Source organism: Myxozyma melibiosi (genome assembly GCF_037950935.1).
Source record: "Myxozyma melibiosi strain Phaff 52-87 chromosome Unknown BZA70scaffold_1, whole genome shotgun sequence".
Taxonomy (NCBI): Eukaryota; Fungi; Ascomycota; class Lipomycetes; order Lipomycetales; family Lipomycetaceae; genus Myxozyma; species Myxozyma melibiosi.
In genome coordinates this window covers 3,013,266-3,029,747 of record NW_027042915.1, presented here as the reverse complement: position 1 = coordinate 3,029,747, position 16,482 = coordinate 3,013,266, and the positions used below count along the sequence as shown (strand labels likewise).

At 53.4% G+C, this 16,482-nt stretch overlaps 10 protein-coding genes across 10 annotated transcripts; 4 read left to right on the top strand and 6 right to left on the bottom strand.

Annotated features, from left to right (window-relative positions):
- Nucleotides 1–286: 286 nt before the first annotated feature.
- BZA70DRAFT_287568 (uncharacterized protein) lies at nt 287–803 on the bottom strand (the record flags this gene model as incomplete). Its single annotated transcript, XM_064913964.1, has 2 exons — nt 287–592; nt 657–803. 2 exons carry the CDS (start codon nt 801–803, stop codon nt 287–289), a joined length of 453 nt encoding a protein of 150 aa, XP_064771288.1.
- An 885-nt stretch (nt 804–1,688) lies between these two features.
- Nucleotides 1,689–2,741, bottom strand: BZA70DRAFT_265550 (SUR7/PalI family-domain-containing protein; the record flags this gene model as incomplete). The annotated part of the gene is made up of 3 exons (XM_064910970.1): nt 1,689–2,201; nt 2,260–2,605; nt 2,689–2,741. The coding sequence occupies 3 exons, from the start codon at nt 2,739–2,741 to the stop codon at nt 1,689–1,691; spliced, it is 912 nt and encodes a 303-aa protein (XP_064771287.1).
- Nucleotides 2,742–2,949: 208 nt separating this feature from the next.
- Nucleotides 2,950–3,471, bottom strand: BZA70DRAFT_41642 (uncharacterized protein). Its single transcript, XM_064915102.1, has one exon. It carries the CDS (start codon nt 3,382–3,384, stop codon nt 3,109–3,111), a length of 276 nt encoding a protein of 91 aa, XP_064771286.1. The 5' UTR covers nt 3,385–3,471; the 3' UTR covers nt 2,950–3,108.
- On the bottom strand, nt 3,471–4,855 carry BZA70DRAFT_41512 (peptidase C65 Otubain-domain-containing protein). The gene is made up of 4 exons (XM_064915099.1): nt 4,472–4,855; nt 4,312–4,392; nt 4,177–4,240; nt 3,471–4,114 (listed from the first exon to the last, which is right to left on the bottom strand). Exons 1-4 carry the CDS (start codon nt 4,613–4,615, stop codon nt 3,558–3,560), a joined length of 846 nt encoding a protein of 281 aa, XP_064771285.1. The 5' UTR covers nt 4,616–4,855; the 3' UTR covers nt 3,471–3,557.
- A 26-nt stretch (nt 4,856–4,881) lies between these two features.
- On the bottom strand, nt 4,882–5,898 carry BZA70DRAFT_273243 (uncharacterized protein). The gene is made up of 3 exons (XM_064911807.1): nt 5,587–5,898; nt 5,370–5,476; nt 4,882–5,292 (listed from the first exon to the last, which is right to left on the bottom strand). The coding sequence occupies exons 1-3, from the start codon at nt 5,837–5,839 to the stop codon at nt 5,284–5,286; spliced, it is 369 nt and encodes a 122-aa protein (XP_064771284.1). The 5' UTR covers nt 5,840–5,898; the 3' UTR covers nt 4,882–5,283.
- Nucleotides 5,899–6,307: 409 nt separating this feature from the next.
- BZA70DRAFT_287564 (uncharacterized protein) lies at nt 6,308–8,053 on the top strand (the record flags this gene model as incomplete). Its single annotated transcript, XM_064913963.1, has 1 exon — nt 6,308–8,053. One exon carries the CDS (start codon nt 6,308–6,310, stop codon nt 8,051–8,053), a length of 1,746 nt encoding a protein of 581 aa, XP_064771283.1.
- A 618-nt stretch (nt 8,054–8,671) lies between these two features.
- On the top strand, nt 8,672–10,361 carry BZA70DRAFT_273239 (uncharacterized protein). The gene is made up of 2 exons (XM_064911806.1): nt 8,672–10,022; nt 10,103–10,361. The coding sequence occupies exons 1-2, from the start codon at nt 8,903–8,905 to the stop codon at nt 10,234–10,236; spliced, it is 1,254 nt and encodes a 417-aa protein (XP_064771282.1). The 5' UTR covers nt 8,672–8,902; the 3' UTR covers nt 10,237–10,361.
- A 190-nt stretch (nt 10,362–10,551) lies between these two features.
- On the top strand, nt 10,552–12,328 carry BZA70DRAFT_41442 (vacuolar segregation subunit 7-domain-containing protein). The gene is made up of 2 exons (XM_064915095.1): nt 10,552–11,342; nt 11,414–12,328. The coding sequence occupies exons 1-2, from the start codon at nt 10,866–10,868 to the stop codon at nt 12,119–12,121; spliced, it is 1,185 nt and encodes a 394-aa protein (XP_064771281.1). The 5' UTR covers nt 10,552–10,865; the 3' UTR covers nt 12,122–12,328.
- A 1-nt stretch (nt 12,329) lies between these two features.
- Nucleotides 12,330–14,348, top strand: BZA70DRAFT_41443 (Las1-like-domain-containing protein). Its single transcript, XM_064915096.1, has 2 exons — nt 12,330–12,597; nt 12,675–14,348. Exons 1-2 carry the CDS (start codon nt 12,478–12,480, stop codon nt 14,148–14,150), a joined length of 1,596 nt encoding a protein of 531 aa, XP_064771280.1. The 5' UTR covers nt 12,330–12,477; the 3' UTR covers nt 14,151–14,348.
- On the bottom strand, nt 14,156–16,445 carry BZA70DRAFT_273236 (nucleoside phosphatase family-domain-containing protein). Its single transcript, XM_064911805.1, has 2 exons — nt 15,852–16,445; nt 14,156–15,774 (listed from the first exon to the last, which is right to left on the bottom strand). Exons 1-2 carry the CDS (start codon nt 16,153–16,155, stop codon nt 14,390–14,392), a joined length of 1,689 nt encoding a protein of 562 aa, XP_064771279.1. The 5' UTR covers nt 16,156–16,445; the 3' UTR covers nt 14,156–14,389.
- Between the last annotated feature and the right edge of the window lie 37 nt (nt 16,446–16,482).

The following is a 16,482-nucleotide window of genomic DNA, read 5'->3' as shown; positions in this document are numbered from 1 at the left end:
AACTTATGCAAATAGATTTTAGTTATGTACAAAGAGAGATTGGAGTTCTTTACACAAGAGATGTCAATCTATCCAGAGAATCAGAATGAACTATTCTCAAAAAGAAGAGGCATATGTGCACTACCCGCTTGATCCGCATGAACTGCATAGACTAAGGAGCGCACACTGACCTCTTCAAATGAAATCATTCATTCAATCCCAAACAAATCCCTGACATCTCCACCCAAAGATCCAATAAAAAAAACCAATAAAAATGAAAACCTCGCGCAAGCTTTGTCTCTACCACTTACAGCCCCTTGCTAAACTCCTGGCACGCCTTCAGCTGCTGCAAGTACCACTCGCAGATCTGCATATTTCCCTGGTTCTCGTCCAGGCACTTTGTGAAGTTACGCGCGTCAACCTCGCACGAGCGCGCGCCGTTCTGCTGGTCGTAGGTCGACTGGCTGGCGTACTGCTGCTGCGCGGGGACCGGCGCAGCGGGAGACTCGGCGGGGGCGGACGACGAGCCGCCGCCAAAGATTCCGCCGAGCGCACCGGTGATGGCGTGGCCGGCGGCAGATCCGACAGCGACACCGGCAGCGGTGGAAGCCATCTATGCCACAATGTTAGTCTTGATGTTCTTGCTGTGTTACTAAATTCAAAAGTAGTTTGCGTACCTGGCCGAAGAGCGAGGGCTGCTGGGGAGGCGGGTAGTGAGGGGCAGGAGGAGGAGGAGCCTGGTGCACGGCAGGCGGGGCGGCGTGGGTCGAGGCCTGTCTGCGCTGAGGAGCAGGCGCCGAGCGACGGGAAGATGAGCGAGGCATGTTTGATGATGTTGATGTGGTGTGGTGTGGGAGTAGTAGAAGTAGATGTGGATGGAGCAGAGGCGGAAGAAGGTCGAAAGATGAGCAGCTTTTATAAAATTCGACGGGAAGACAGAACGTGGTCGAACAGAGAAACCTTGTTTGCCTGCTGACTGCGCCGTCGGATCTCTGCCTGCGCCGAGGTCAGCTGACTATGCTTATGTCACTGATTATTAAGAAGTCCTTATCTAATTATGACGTCTGCTCGTCTGGTTCACAACATCGGTGATAGAAATCTCAAGGATTCGATAGCTGCATTCAATGCATCAAATCTGAGGCAATTTCCATTAGCTGCCTTATTCTGGCTTAACTGCACCATTTCTCGTTGGCTGGCTGACTATTATTCGCAGCAGCAGCAGATCAAGACCATAATCATCATTTGTGTATATCTCACACCGCTCCCCCAAAAAATCAAGGGATCAGTGATCTCGTCGCATTAACAAATATGTCCAAAAGAAGTTCAAAGAGATATCAAAAATGTACAAAACACAAGAGGAGAAATAAATAATGACAAATCAACGATCGATCAAAGCACATTACAAGGTAACAATCACACAGCTGCTAATAAACAACATTCAAAGAAATAAAAATCCCAAATTTCAGATAAATTTCAAAATTAAGCCCACATCGAAGGGAGATCGAAAAAAACATCAAAGATTATTCATCTTACAAAACATACTTGAGAGATTTATCGCAACCTGCCCGGCAGTCTGTTTTTCTCAGATTTTCTTTGCGCTATTTTTCCTGTCAGCACCCGTCGCCTGCAATATTATCGTATCAACCCCCGTAGCTAAAAATATCCAAAGCCAAAAAGCACTAGCAAAGAGAATTCACACGACCGATGGCTTATCTGTAGGACTCGTGGTGACGGTCGCTAAAGACATAGCTAGACTCCTCAGGGACGGTGTGATCGTTGGCAACGTTCTCAGATGGAACGCTGGTCGAGTACATGTTTCCGTTGGTGGTCGAAGTCTGGTGCATGACCGGCTCCTGGCTCTCGTGATCGACAGCGTCCTCAGGGTAGCTCTCCTTGGGCGTTCTTCTGAAGAATCCGCGGCGAGGCTTCTCGTTCATGGGAACGGGCTCGTCAGAGAGATCGCCGAGGCCACGGTTCTTCTTGCGGCCGGAGCAGCACGCAAGCATGAAGCCGATCGAGGAGATGAAGTTGCAGGCGACCGCAGTCCAGGCAAAGGCAAAGAGCTTGACGCCCATGTGCGACTCCATACCGTCATCGTTGAAGGTGTTGCGGGCCTTGACGAAGAGGGCGGTTGAGAGGGCAGCAGCGACGATCGAGGTCAGAAGACCGAGGAAAAGCCAGAACGAGGTAAGAGCGGCACCGAGGCGAGAGCAAAGACCGAGCTGGAGTAATTAGATTAGCATCTTGGCACAAGGAACTAAAGAAGATGGGTAGACATACAACGCCGGTGATGAAGCCGAAGCCAGTGAAGCCGGTAGCGATAAAGTAGAAAGCGTAGGAGAAGCGCGAGAGGTAGTAGTACGTTTTTCTGTGGTTGATGAAGTCGTAGGGGATGTCGGAGCTGGTGCCGAAGTTCTTTGCGGGCTCGAAGGCATAGGCAGGCTTGTTGCTTCCGCAGTCGACAGAGACGCCGCCAGAGACACCGCAGATGTTCCAAAGAGTCCACCGGGTGGTGTCAGGGGCGCCGGAGATGCTGGAGGTGTCGGTCTCCATGTAGAAGACACGGTTGAGCGGGTTGTGCTCCTTGGTGCCTGCGAGGAGGATGAGGAGCAGGCAGAGGGTGGCACTGCAAGAGAGGTTAGCATGGGCTTGTGACTTGTGATGAGGGCGGTTTTTTTTCTACGACCGGAAGTAGATTAGATAACGTACCCCGCTGTGAGGATGAACGGGAAGAAGGTGACGAGGAACCGGGGGATGGCCATGGTGAAGGGTATAGAAGGAGGGAGACAGAGGTAGGGAAGAGAAGAGGAAGAAGAGAAGCGAGTGTCAGTGTTTAAATGGGCCAAAACAAGACTTTGGTTTTGAGATCTACATTCGACGACTCTTTCGCCTGCGCCGCTCTTTGTTCACCACCCCCAAAGCCGGCTTCTCTGCTCTGAGCCGGCTCCCTTTCTCTCAGAGCTGTGTGTTTTTGTTGTATTATATTTTTGTATAGTCCACATCATCTTACTACTACTCTCCTCCACTTCTTCACCATCCCAGCTACGTGCAGGAGCCGCTCTGTGCCCGACACAGAGCCGTTGCTGTGACAACCGCGGGATGAGCCAGGGTCAATGATGCACGGTGACATCACGGCTCCTCGCCATTCGTACACTGACGCCGTGCGTCATCACCCGCGCTAGGCTGCTTCCGGTGCAAATTGTAAACCCAATCGTCTACGCAGTTTACTTTCTTATCACGTGCTGTAGGGCTGCCGCTGGCTCTTTCTGCCGCAGGTCTGCTATCCCGCAGGCTCCTTAACCTCCTCACCTTTGTTTTGTTTACCGTCCCAGTTTCTGCCTCGGCGTACCCAAAAACCATAAACAACAACAACAACAACGGCTGCCGAATCTGACGTACATCCATCGAGATCCAGTTCACAATCTCTTTCTCTGGTCTGATCTTCTATTTACCTTCCATTTGCCTTTCTCTGCACTTCCATCTCTCCTCCGACTATTAAATCTCTGCTCTGTTTATCACCTGCTCCTTTCAGACTCAATCCATCAATTTCCGCTATTTACAATGGTGACAGCCTGTCTCTACCTGTAGAATATGTCGTAGTGCCCCGGCCGGTACAGCAGGTCGATCTTCATCCGCTCCTTCGCCGACGCACTCATCGGCTCAAACGTGTGCACCACCGCGTCCTCCCCCTCGCTGCGGTCCATGTACACCACCCCCAGATCCGCCACGCCGACCGCGTTCACCAATGCGCTCAGCGCGAGGTGATCGGCTTCCACCGCAAACGCCTCAATCTGGCGGTTACAGTACTCCTCTATCGTCGTCCCTTCCCCGTCGTCTATGAACGGCATGTAGTCCTCCGCGTGTGTCTTCACGTACGCCGCCGCCAGCAGTCGAAAGTGCACAATCACCGCCGACGACACTTCCATGTTGTTAAACTCGCTCACAAGCGTCTCCGTCGTCAAACCTGGTAGCCTGTCAAATAGGCTCTCGGTCTCTTCGACAAAGTCAATGTAGCCATTCTCGTTATATCCGGCCTCGTTGAGCAGCTTCGTGAGCGACATGATCCTCGACTTTAGCTCGGCGATTTGATCTGGTGCATAACTCTGCGCAAACTCGAAAAACCGAAACGCGAATGCTTCATAGAAGATAACATTAGCATCTGTTTTATAGCAAAGTGATTGCAACGCGTGTGCCTACCTCTCCATGCACAGTTTCCGTCTCCGCGAATAGGTCGATACCCTGTGCTGCCTCCGCCGAGCGCCTACAATAGTCGTAACGGTGAGCATGCATATAAACCAGCATATTCCCTTCTCTCAAATCACATCCACAAACCTTTATCTTTGCACGAAACGTAGAATCAGCGTACTCGTCAAGCAAAACACTGATCGGCTTCAACTCTCCCACAAGCGGTGTCTAGGCAATTCACTGTTAGCTCCCGACTTTATCTCAATACTGCCTGCAGCGCACGCGAGCAGACGCAAACCTCACGTACCTTTGATGCCTCATGATCTTTGATTTCCTGGGTCAATCTGAGGATAGTCACGTCGTCCAGTTCCTCTGTCACGTAGTCTGAGGGATTAATCGTCCCCGCGGAGGTGTCGTCCTGATTCACTTCAGAGTCCTGCCCACTCATCATGCACTATCTCTTTGCTAGACCGAAGCGGTATCTTTCTGTTCTGTAGGCTGTGCTATCTGAAAACACTTCTCAACGTGAATACGCAGACTGTAGACTAAAGTGCGACCTGCGTCCTGTGCCTTGCTTTATCGCTCTTTATCGCTGCTCAGGTGCAAAGGAAGGGGAAAGAGTTCAGTTCACCCTAGAAACAGCGGAACGCGGGGAGTTTCCTATTTAGAGTTACCTAATGTATCAGTCGAGACCAATCCAAATATTTATTCCATCGCCCTACAGTCTTTAAATATCGAGTCTTGTTCTTTCACTCTTTTATTCTTTTAGATTTTGCTTAATTGTACATTTTATCCAGATTGCGCCCAATGGCTGAATGTAGGTGATTTCTATCACAGATCATTTTGTGACCGGCTGCAGATATATGTGTTCACCAGCTCTCATCTTTAAACCTCCCCCGATTTGCTTCCCGACGAGATTTTTCATATTGTAATTGATTGACTTTGTAGACAATCGCATCTCACTATATTACAGCAGACGTAAACGGTCTGATTCGGAGGCGTGCCCGGGTCAAGAAAATGCACGATGAGAAACCTGGTTGTCGTAAATCTCGTTAAAATTTCGTTAAATTCTACAGCATGCTTCACGGAAAAAGTCTCGAGTATCGAAAAGACTGAATATTATCGGCGCTATAGATCCAAAAGCGAGAGTATGTCAGCCAAATAGCCTCGAAGAGAAGAAGTAGCAGATTGGTCGCAGCACGTACATCAAAATAACGAGCCTTTGCACGCTTCAGCAATGCGCTTGCTATCAATCCACCGGCAACAATGATAAACAAAATAACAACAGCCTCGTCCTTTGCCGAGTCGCGCTCTGCATCATAAAAAGATTGTTAGCATAGTAAAGCAGGGCGTCTGTCTGCAGCCCCCATCAGCCTGCTAAAACGAGCCATCAGCCTGCTAAAACAAGAGTACTGCACATACGATAGCATGTCGCGTTAACGTCCGTATCCTCCGACGCGTCCTTGCAGATCGGCAGATTATAATCCAAGCAGAACTTGCGCGTGCAATCCGAGCATCCCGGCTGCGCGTCGTCGGGCATGCGCACGAGCGTCGAGTTTGAGAAACATGTGCATTTGCAGAACGCGGAGCCCGCAGAGACGGGGACTAGAAATACGCTAAACAGGCATAGGGAAAGTAGAGATAGTGGCTGTCGTAAGTTTATTGATCGAGGCATGGTGGGGGGATTGGCGGTCGACGAGGGCGAGTTGATGCTGCAGCAGGATGGAATCGGTTGATGATGCGTAGCGCCAACCTCCTGAGTTTTACAGTTTACTCTGCCACTCTGCTCATCTACTAATACCATATATAAATCGACCGACTATGTCCTATATTCAACTATAAAGCACACAGCAGACCAAACAGCAGAAAACACAGCAAGATTAGACGCGGGTCGAAAACAAGAAATCGAGAGAATGAAAAGCGCTGGTTTGAAGTAACCGGCCCGTTTGCAAATTGCCAGTTATAAAAAGAGAATAGGCTGTGAGCTCTTTACTTGATACCCGCAACCTGCACCCGATGCGAAACGCGAATATACCCGTCTCCTTCTCTTTTAATTGACTGTATATTTTCTGATTCTTTGCAAGCTGTTTTTATTACGTTGATCATTTCGGTTAGTGCTCGTGGGCAGTAATACAAGGCCATAATGCAGACAGAACAAGATGATTGCTCCAGCACCTGCAATACTTCGCGACAAGAGGAGAAACCGTGCCAGCAAAACTCATCCAGCCTCCGAAGAAAATCAAAGAAAGAGACCGAGAACGAGAGCTACTCTGACCAATCCGGCTCGCTTCGCCAACGCAGCCATCGCCATATCCACCGCTTCGTGTCCCTCGTCCGCTCGTTTTCTTCGTCGTCGCATGGCAGGTCGGCGGTAGACTCGCCCGATTGTGAGGTGTCCCCCTCCGTATTCACGCTTCCGCAAATGCTGCCTTCTTCGGATTTCAGTCTGCTTCCGTACGTCCACTGCGCCGAGCAGCATCATTACCCTCGAGAGCTGTTTCCGCTCCGTGGGAAGCAGATTACAAACACGCTCACGCGAGTCGGTCGCCACTGTCGTCGTCCTGTTCTTCTAAACGCGCTTCCAAACACGTCTCTTCCTGCCGCCTTTCAGCATCTCCCTGCTGCTCCAGAGTCACTCGAGCTTCTCATGCGGTCGAAGGAGTCAGAGCTGCAGTGTCCAGAGTACATCAAGCTGTACCTTGCGCTTGTGAAGAACCTGGTTGAGACGCATACCGCTTGGACCGAGCGGTTGAGATCTTCGTTCTACCCTCGCATGAGCTACGAAGCCTACATGTACAATCTCTGTCAGAACGACCCTATAGCGCGGAGATCTCTGTTTGCGTACTTTGACGAAGACGGGGTCCATTCCAGGATCAGTCCAGACGATTACTACAACCGGTCTCTGTGCCCGAGACCTCCTGCTCTTGACGCACCGCGATATTCGTCGTACACGGGATTCATGATGCCGGCTCCGTTGCGCTTCGAAGGTGGAAGCAGGTCGTTTGGCGAGTATATGTGGTATTTCTGCAGCAAACTCACAGAGATAGCGAGTCTGAGCTATAATAATTATGCCGGATATCAGAAGCGTGGGCCGGTTACTGCGGCCGCGGATGCGAAAGAAGAGGTTTTGGAGCTGATGCGCAAGCATTGCGCGGGGGCTTTACTGCGCAGCATGGCGGTTGTCGAGCACAAGAACCCGATGCATTACCTGTGCGGAGTCGAGTACGGCAAGGGTGGATGGACTCCATCTGCGGCGCTTGAACCAGTTCGTGGACTTATCTTGCGAAACCACAGGATTGATAGCGACTACTTTACGCACAGTCATGCGTTTACAACCACGAGCGTTGCGCACAGGGCTAGTCGTCATCATTACACGCCACACAAGAACGGGCACATGGCGAACGTCAGTTTCACCGTTGACCGGAATTACATATGGCGACGACGCGCGGAGGTAATTTTGTGTCCCGAGATAGTCCTGTGGGAAGACGACGAAGACGCGGCCGCGAGACAGGAACCGAGTCAGCTGGAGATGTCGGTCTGGCAGGATTGCGGGGAGAAGACGAGTATTGAGGAGTACGTGAGAGAGAAGTTTGGCGATTTTTTGGAGAGGAGACTGTCTGTTACTGAGATTATACCCTGTGAGCTGCAGAAGCGAGGATCGGCGAAGGCTGCGAGTTGCAACAAGAGTGATGCTGCAGTGGTGGAAGTTGAATACCCCGGGTCACCTACTTCTGTTACTGTGAGCAGCGCGACCGACAAAAGCGGTTCTGATGTCGCAAAGAGCGAGTACCGCTCACCTGGTTCGACTGCACTGACACGCGCGAGGATAGTAAAGTGGATCAAAGGCGTTGAACGGAATATTGGTCAAGACCGGAACAATACCTTCTGAGGCTCGTGTCGCTGTTTTTATTTTTAGGCATTGCTGTTGTGATTGCCGCTGCAGGCCAGCCTCTGAGTTTGTATATATTTGAATAAACGAGGAGTTTTTCTCATAATGTTATAGAGCGATGTAGAGGGTGGGAGGGGATGGCAAGTACGTCGGTACGTGAAGCGCCGCGCGATGAGCGGCCAAGGGTGGTAAAGTCTCGTGAGCTCTAGCTTTTCAACTGCACAGCTGTAGGTGTGTGTAGAATAGAGTGTATGCTACAAATCGGGATGAAATATACAGAAGAGGAGGATGCAGAGAAGGTAGTAGAGTTGGGGTGCTGGGGGCGGGCTGAAGAACATAGACATCTGGCACAGCGACGTCAGACGACCTAATACAGATCCACAACCACTCCAGAAACGACAGGTCATCTCCTTCTTCTCCACTAAGTCCGACCAGACGTGCGCCGAATCCTCAAGAACGCCAAATCTAGGCCCGTGAAGAGCGAGGCGGGTAATCAGACGAACTCTGAATGGCTGAGCCAGGGCCCGTTGAGGAAGTCGCCAAACTCCGAGGAGCAGAGAAAGGAAGTGGTCGAGGCCCGCGCCGCAGCAACTCTTCTCTTTGTCTCCGGTCCGGTCTCGACTTTTTTCCCGCAGCGGCAGCAACTTCTTCGCCGACGAGCGTGGAATATAATAATAGAAGTAAGGAGTTGTCTTCTAGACCGGTTCTGCTTGGTTTGGTATCCAGACCTGCTCTGTTTTCACCGCCGTAGCGCTCTGTTTCTGCTCTCCAGGGCTTCTTCTCCCTCGGCTGCACAACTTCTTCTCCGCTTCGCTCGCATCTCGCCATCCATCACCACCACTCCACACTATGACAGTCCTGCCCGCACACCCGCACCACCCGCGAACATCCCTCCTAGATGTACTCTCAAATGACCTCGTCCTCCGCGAGCTGACGCCCTACCTCGACCTCCGCTCTCTTCTCGCTCTCAGCGCGACGTGCCGTACCTCCCGCGCGCTATTGCGCAAGCCGGGATCAATACACTACATCGACCTCTCATCCTGCTCGTTCCACACCGTCTCCAAATTCCTCTCTCTCCCCCATATCGCACAGAGCCTGCGCGTGCTGTTTCTAGACAACTGCTCGCTCGACGACGAGCTGCTTACCTCTCTCTTTCTCGATTTCCGGCTCCGTCATCTCAGCCTCTGCAGGTCATTCGGATGGTCGCTCGAGCAGCTCTGCGAGATCCTCCAGCGGTACTACATCAACCCCTTGCCCGTATGCGCGGCATCTCTTGTCGCCCAAGAAGCAGCACGTTCAAAATCCGCTGCAGCTGCGCGGCACCACGCCGGCCGCACTAGCTATTCGACCTCTCCGGCGTCGTTCTCGCTATCATCAGCGCACTCCGCTGCCTCGCTAGCCTCGTCGCCGGCTACGGATTATGAATACAACAACAGCGAGTCCTACGAGTGCTTCAACGACCCCGAGATTGACTACGCCGCCGCCGCTGCCGCGGAAGACGACTACCTCCCGCCGCCCATCGACGGCCAGCATCCGCAGTGCTGCACGCCGATGTGCGCGCGCAGACCCACAATCAAATCCCTGTCCCTGCTCGGCGGCCCGACCTTTCCAACCGACTCTATCTCTGTCACGGCACCTATATTCCAGGTCATCGCGCGCGAGGCAGGCCTCGCAACCGACCTGGTCTCGTGCGAGGCGCATCCCGCCAACGCGGCCCCACTTCCTCTAATGCCCCTCCTTCCCGACGGCAGCGGCCCTGCTGACGGGCCAGCTGCGCCGGTCGGCTGGTTTTTGGCGGCGGATTCGTCGAAGCAGTGCGCCGAGTGCGGGAACGGGGCGCAGAGACTGTGTCTGCGGTGCTCGATGTTGCGCACGTGTAGTACGTGCCAAAAGTCATGGTGCACAAACTGCGATCCGCAGGCGTCGAAGGCGAGGCTGGATTGCTACGACTGCGGACCGACTTGCGAGGGTGCGTGACTGTCCAGATTGTGTTTGTGTATTTATATCTATTCTACTTCTAGTTTGCTAACGGGGTTGTATCAAATCTAGATTGCCGAGTGGGAACGGTCAGCTTCTGCAAGTTTTGCAAGGCAAAGTACTGCCGCACGCATCAAGAGGGTTCGACCGAGCTGTACTGCGACTGGTGCAGTTCCCGAGGAGGTCGGAACAGGCACTATTTCTAGATATCGAGGTATTTATGGAAGCAAGAGGTTGCATTGTGTCGGGAGCATGTTCAGTGCAGATATGACGTATTATTAAATGTCCGGGGCGACGGCGAGATTAGGAGTTTTCTGTTTTTTAATATACAATATCCACTCATTTCTAATATACAATATCCATCAAATAACTGGAAGAACAGCAAACTGTTAATCAATCAGTGAATGCGTACACAGAGAACTGAGAACAGGCCAAATATGGCAAAGTGGCGATCGACAGCCGTCTCTCTGCTGAGGAACTGATCAACAAACGATGACGTCGACTCCACGACAGGAACAGCAGAGAAACCCGCAAACCCCTCGCTGTTCACTTCCTCTGCAAACAACTTCAACTAATAAAAAGTTCTTGTATATTCGGTCGTGAAAGTGGCTATTTAAAACAGCAAACAAAACAGTGGAAATAAACCCGACCGAAGCCAGGGGGCGGCCTCGGTCCACGGCCGTCAACTTTACCTTTTTTAAGGGTTTCGAGCCCATCTCCATCCTTCTTTCCATCAAAACATTGCGTAAAAGTCAACACAAAAGCTCACGTACCAGCGACCCCGCCGCGAACACCAAGCAGGACACCGCACGCAACCGCTTAGATCACATTTCAGATGGAGGCTTCAGGTGCTCGCGCGATGAGCACATCGCCGACGAAAACCGCGACGAGCGACGCGACGCTGCAGCGCACTCTACAAAGCAGCTCAGACCACGCGCCTGAGGAAGACTACGCCAGCAATAATACAAAAAGCACATACACAAGCACACTCAACAGACCTCGCCCGGGACTCAGTCAACGCACGCTCTCGGGTCTCTCAGTCACGACGCAGAACCAGCTGTCGACGCACGAGTCCGAATCAGACAGCGGCTACCGATCTGAAGATAAGCCTGGATCGGTGCGCCGGCTTTTCGCGGGCTCGGGAGCTGCCGCCACCGGATCTATCAAGAAGCACGGCGATGGCTTGTCGAAGACTGTGCAGTCGGGCTCGGGGAGTAACGCAATGACTGTCGAGACAGAGACCGTCACTACCGTCGCCTCGGTCGCCGTGGGCGCTTCCGCCCAGGGGAGCGTCCGAAGTAGCAAGAATCCTGTATGGCTCCAACTCTTTTTTTCCTCCTTGATTTATGTGTGATACTAACAAGTCCTATTCTACTCTAATAGAACCCCAGAAACTCAGTCAAAGGCAAGAAGAAGAAACCAAAGCCACTACCTCATATCCAAGGCACTTCCCGCGCCGACATTTTCGCCGCGAAAATCGCCTCCGCGGTCGACGACAACGACTCTGACGACTCTGACGAGACGTTTGTGTATGAATCCAACACACGCGATATAAGCCAGTCCGCGCGGTTCCAGGACTCGAGGTCGCCTTCGTTGTCGGGTAGTGGCGGCGGCGGTGGCGGAGGGGGTGGTCAGTCTGGTCAGGGAGGGGGAAGTGAGCGTGTTCAAGGGGCAGGAGGCGGCGGAGCTGGTCTTCGAAACATGCTTGAGCCGCCTCGGTCGGGCGGGAGTATAAACGGCAACTCGATCAAGAACCTCGATCCGCGCTCGCTCAACAGTATCTACAGCTCGACCAAGAGCATGATGGCGCCGCCGGCGTCTCCGCGCCCGTTTCCCAACCGCGGGGCTGCGTCTGCGGTCGCGCACGACGGCTACGCGGACGACAACGACACGGGCGCGGACGGCGACGACGACTTTGACGACGACGAGACGGCGCTGCTGAGCGGGGCGAGTCGGCGGGTGCGCGCGCAGCGGCGGCGGAACGCAAGGAGCGAGGCGAGGAAATTGAGAAGGTCGATGTTGACTACGTGCATGGTGGTTTTGGCGTTGATTATTGGGTTTTCTTTGGGTGTCGTGTATGTTACGAGTTGAAGACGGGGTTTATATACATGAAAGTACGCAGCACTTGCTAGCTGCTGCCACGTCTCTTTGTTTCTTTCTTTATTTTCATTTGTACCGGCGTTGTCGACCTATCCGTTTCTGTTTTTAATGAATGATGCATACGAAACTAGTCTGTTTATAAAAGTGCAGGATGAGGAGGTGTCGTCCAGGGGCTCAGTTCCCTCAACCCCATGAGCGTGCGGCTCGCTTCTACATGTTTTTATTTCAAAAAAATTGATTTTGGTATCTAAACAAAAAGCAGTGCATCGTCAAAGAAATGAAGCAGCCGACTATGATTTCTATATATATATAAAGGACATAACACATATTTTAGAGAGTGTGCGCAGATGAACAAGAATAACCCACGACTAGTCCCCTACCGAGACAGGGCCGAGCTCGTGCAGCTTTTCAGATGGTTTTACGAGGTCGACGGGGACGTGGATAATCGGACCAAGGCGATTTCGCTCGTATGTATACCTTCTACAGATATTACAGATATGTTTGTATGTGCAGGAAGAGGACAGCTGACTGAAGTGTGTTTCAGGCCAAAGCGTATACTATCCGCGGCCACGTTCCCTACGCAATCGAATGCACAGCGTTCCTAACCTCCTCCTCCCTCCTCTCGTCCTCGCCCACGCCACACATCAACTCCTTCGCCAAACGACTCTCGCACGCGTCCGCGATCATCAGATTCGTAAACGGTTTCCTCGACAGCCAGCAGACGGCGCAGTTCGCGATGCCGCTCGTGGCGCTCGCGGCAAAAGTCGACATGCCGACATCGTTCGTCGAGCTGCGGCACGCGTGCACGCACGAAGCGTTGCCGGCGTTGCCGGAGTTGGAGAGGGCGGTGCGGGAGGCGCTGGAGTGGGTTAGGATCCATTATTGGGAGCCTGAGTTGAGGAGGTTGGAGGAGGTCGAGAGTATTGGGTCTGAGCGGATCAGTGAGTGTTTACAGTCCTACGCAGAGCTGTACAGACCTGGTGGTAATCGCAGCGACGACGGCGGCGGGGGAGAGTACGACGACGAATACGACGGCGACAGCGATATCGACGCGGAATTTGAAATGAACAAGAGCACGTTTGCAAACCCACTCTATCGACAAAAAGATACCTTCGAAGCAGCGACCGCGTACTGGCAAACCATCAACAGCCTTACCCGTCTCTGCGCCCTCGATCCCGAACTTTTCGCTCGGGAGTGCGTCGGTTTTATCATGCGATCTTGGCCGCTTGTGCAGGTTGGGCAGAAGACCGGTCGAGGAGGGCGGAAGAATCGCAAAAGGGCAGGGGTGCGGAGTGTATCTGCCTCTCTGCGCAGCATCGACTTCTTCTCGCCGCTGCTGCAGCAACTTCCCGAGACCGTGACTACCGCGTTCATCAAGCATTGCCTTGAACTCGTCGTCTCTTCATATAAAAGCTCGAAGGATGCAAATCAAGTGTTTTACCCCTCGCTCGCACACTCAACAAATCAATCAGCAAACGCCGAAACCGATCTCGCGACAATCTCCTTCCAGCAATTCTCCTCCACCTCCACCTCCTCAAAAGCAACAGATCTCACCCACGCCACAAACTGGCTCCGCCACATCCTCTCCTCCCACTCTTCCTCAATAATCCAACCGCTAACGCGCAAACGCAAGCTCTCCGCGTCGCATACATCAGACAATATCCCGGGCTTTTCGTTCTCGTTCACGGAGCTCGCGGGGATATGTGCGTCGCTGAGCGCGCCGACGCCGGTGTTGCTTGAGTTTTTGAAGCTCGCGAGGGCGAATCATTCGGGTCTGTCGGAGGAAGATGAGGGGTTCTATCGGATGTATTGTCAGCAGGTGGAGATGCTTTATCCGGATAGCGCGGCCAAGACTACAGTAAGTGCTGTGGAGGTGAACAGCAAGAGCAACAGCGCAGAACCGATTATCATAGACGATGACGATGCATGGGAACAGCAAGTGGAGGACATACAGACAGAAGTAGAACCATGGAGTCTATACCCCGGCGAGTGGACGCCGAAGCCACTAGGAGTTTTGTAAAAAGTTTTGTAAGATACGAATAGTAGAGAGCAGCCAGAAGTGTATTATATACAATGTATCCAATAGGATCAAAGACCAAGAGAAATAGAAAGTAAATAGAAAATGTCACACGATACAGATACACTCCCAATTGTAATAGCAAAGAAAGAAAGAAAAACCGTCTGTGCTTCTAAACCCCGCACGCAGCAAGAACGCTAGGCTTTATGAGAAATTTATAAAAAAGTCATTAATACAAGTCATCATTTTGAGATCTGCTTGATCCTGCAGGTCCAGCCAGCGGTGCCCTGGTCCAAGAGCGGCAGCGAGGCACCCAAGCACCAGCCGAGCTCGTTGCCCTTGAGCTTCTTTGCGATCTTGACCTCGCGATCGAGAGGGATGTCGTAGCCCGCGTGGAGCATGGCGACCATGAAGTTGAGGTCGAGGCACCACTCGGGTCTGTCGCCGAGCTCCTCGAGAGCGCCGGGGATGGCGCTGAAGGCGTCCCAGCTGGACTGGCCCTGGCAGACGCGGGAGGTGAGGTCGCGGAGCTCGGTGAGGGAGAAGCTGTGGGGCATGCCGAGAGGGTAGGTACGGTCGTAGAAGTAGGAGAAGATGTAGATGTCCTCCTTTGCGAACGTCTTTGAGAGCGAGGGCTGGTGGACACCGTTGAACGAGCAAGGCGGGACGGCGCACTCTGCTTCCTTCTGCAGGATCTGCTCGGTGAGGAAGCGGCACTGCGACGCAGAGGGGACCGAGGGACCGGTCATGTTGACCTTCACGAGCGTGTCCTTCGAGATCTCGACCTCGACCTCGCGCAGCATGTTGGGCGGCAGGCACGGGTTGACGACGGTCTTGGGGACGGTCTCCTTGTTTGCGGCGATGGCGTTCTTGAGCACGGTCGCGTGCACTTTCTTGCGCGCTTCCATGAGTCCGTAGCCGAGGTGAGAGTGCTGGTAGAGCGAAAAGTGGCGGCCGCCAAAGTCGAGGTCGTACTTGTGGTCGCCGGCGGTCATCTGCTCGGGCACGCCCGCGGACGAGACAGGGAAGGTGGGCTCGAAGACGATCTGCGTGGAGCCGCCGCCGAGGTCGAAGACGGCCGCGGTGGGCGTGTCGTCCTTTGTGCCGATGTTGCCGAGCAAGTAGTTTGTGGTGATCCAGGCGTAGACACCTTCGTCCTTGCCGTCCATGATGGAGACGCCGTCGCCAGGGACGACGGGGAACGGGTACTTTGTCTCGAGATGGGTGCGCACGGCCGCGAGGATGGTGTCGCTACGAGCAGGACCAAGCAGACGCAAGCCGGCGGTGGCCTTGACGGCAACAGGGGTGCAGGCCTTGATGTCCTCGGGAACCTCCTTCATGGCGACCGCGAGCAGGGGATCGAGCGATTCGGCAGCGCCCTGCGGGTTGTCGGGGTACGACGAGAGACCGGGCTGGGTCATCTCGAAGACCTCGCGGACGAGCTCGGGCATCTCCTGGCAGTTCTGGAACTCGTACACGTGGATGCGGGAGCCGGTGGAGCCGGCGTCGATCATGAGCGCGTACTGGGTCACGGGCTTCTTGCCGTCGTGGGAGCGCGTGCAGGTGCCGGGCGCACCACCAGCTGCGGCGGGCGCGCCGCTGCCTTTCAAGGACGATAGAGAGTGCTCTGGGGGTGGGGGTGAGGTTAGCGATGCAATTGAGTGAGCAGCGTGAGATTAGAGAAGGAGAAGGAGAAGAAGATACCTTCGACAAACTTTGAAACATTGGATGGAGGTGACAGGTAGAGCAGGAAACCAAGAAAGACGAGGAGACCAAAGACGATGGTCTTTCCCAGACGCGAGCGCAAAGCCTGGCCAAAAGAGACGGAGCCCTTGTATCTCTCGGGGCCCTTCTCGAGGAAGCTGGAGCCAAGGAAAGGAGGAGTGCTCATTCCAGAAGACGAGGCCGAGTCGGCAGGGTCAGAGCGGAAGGAGAGAAAGGAGAAGATGGTAGGACGACGACGGAAGCCGTTGTGGTCAGAATCCTGCTGTGACGGCGGAAAGGACATAGCCGAAGACCTCGCTGAACTCAACGTGTAGAAATAGAAGAGAATAAAGGGCGAGAGCAGGTAGCAGAGGAGAGGAAGTGGGAGAAGGCGGCGGTGAGGATGAAAACACGGCGACAGTGCGCGAACAAGGCGTGCGGCCTCCCTTAATCGACCACTGCTCTTCGCCTAATTTGGCGCGGCGGTACGGTGGCAAATTAGCAGCTCGGTGCAGCCATGCTCTTGGATGCCGCTGGTTGCTGAGTCTGAGTGCGGTGATGGTCGAGGCTGCTGAGATGGCAAATGTGACGGACAGAAGCTGATATGCGGTTTCGTGTATATTGCTCAGCA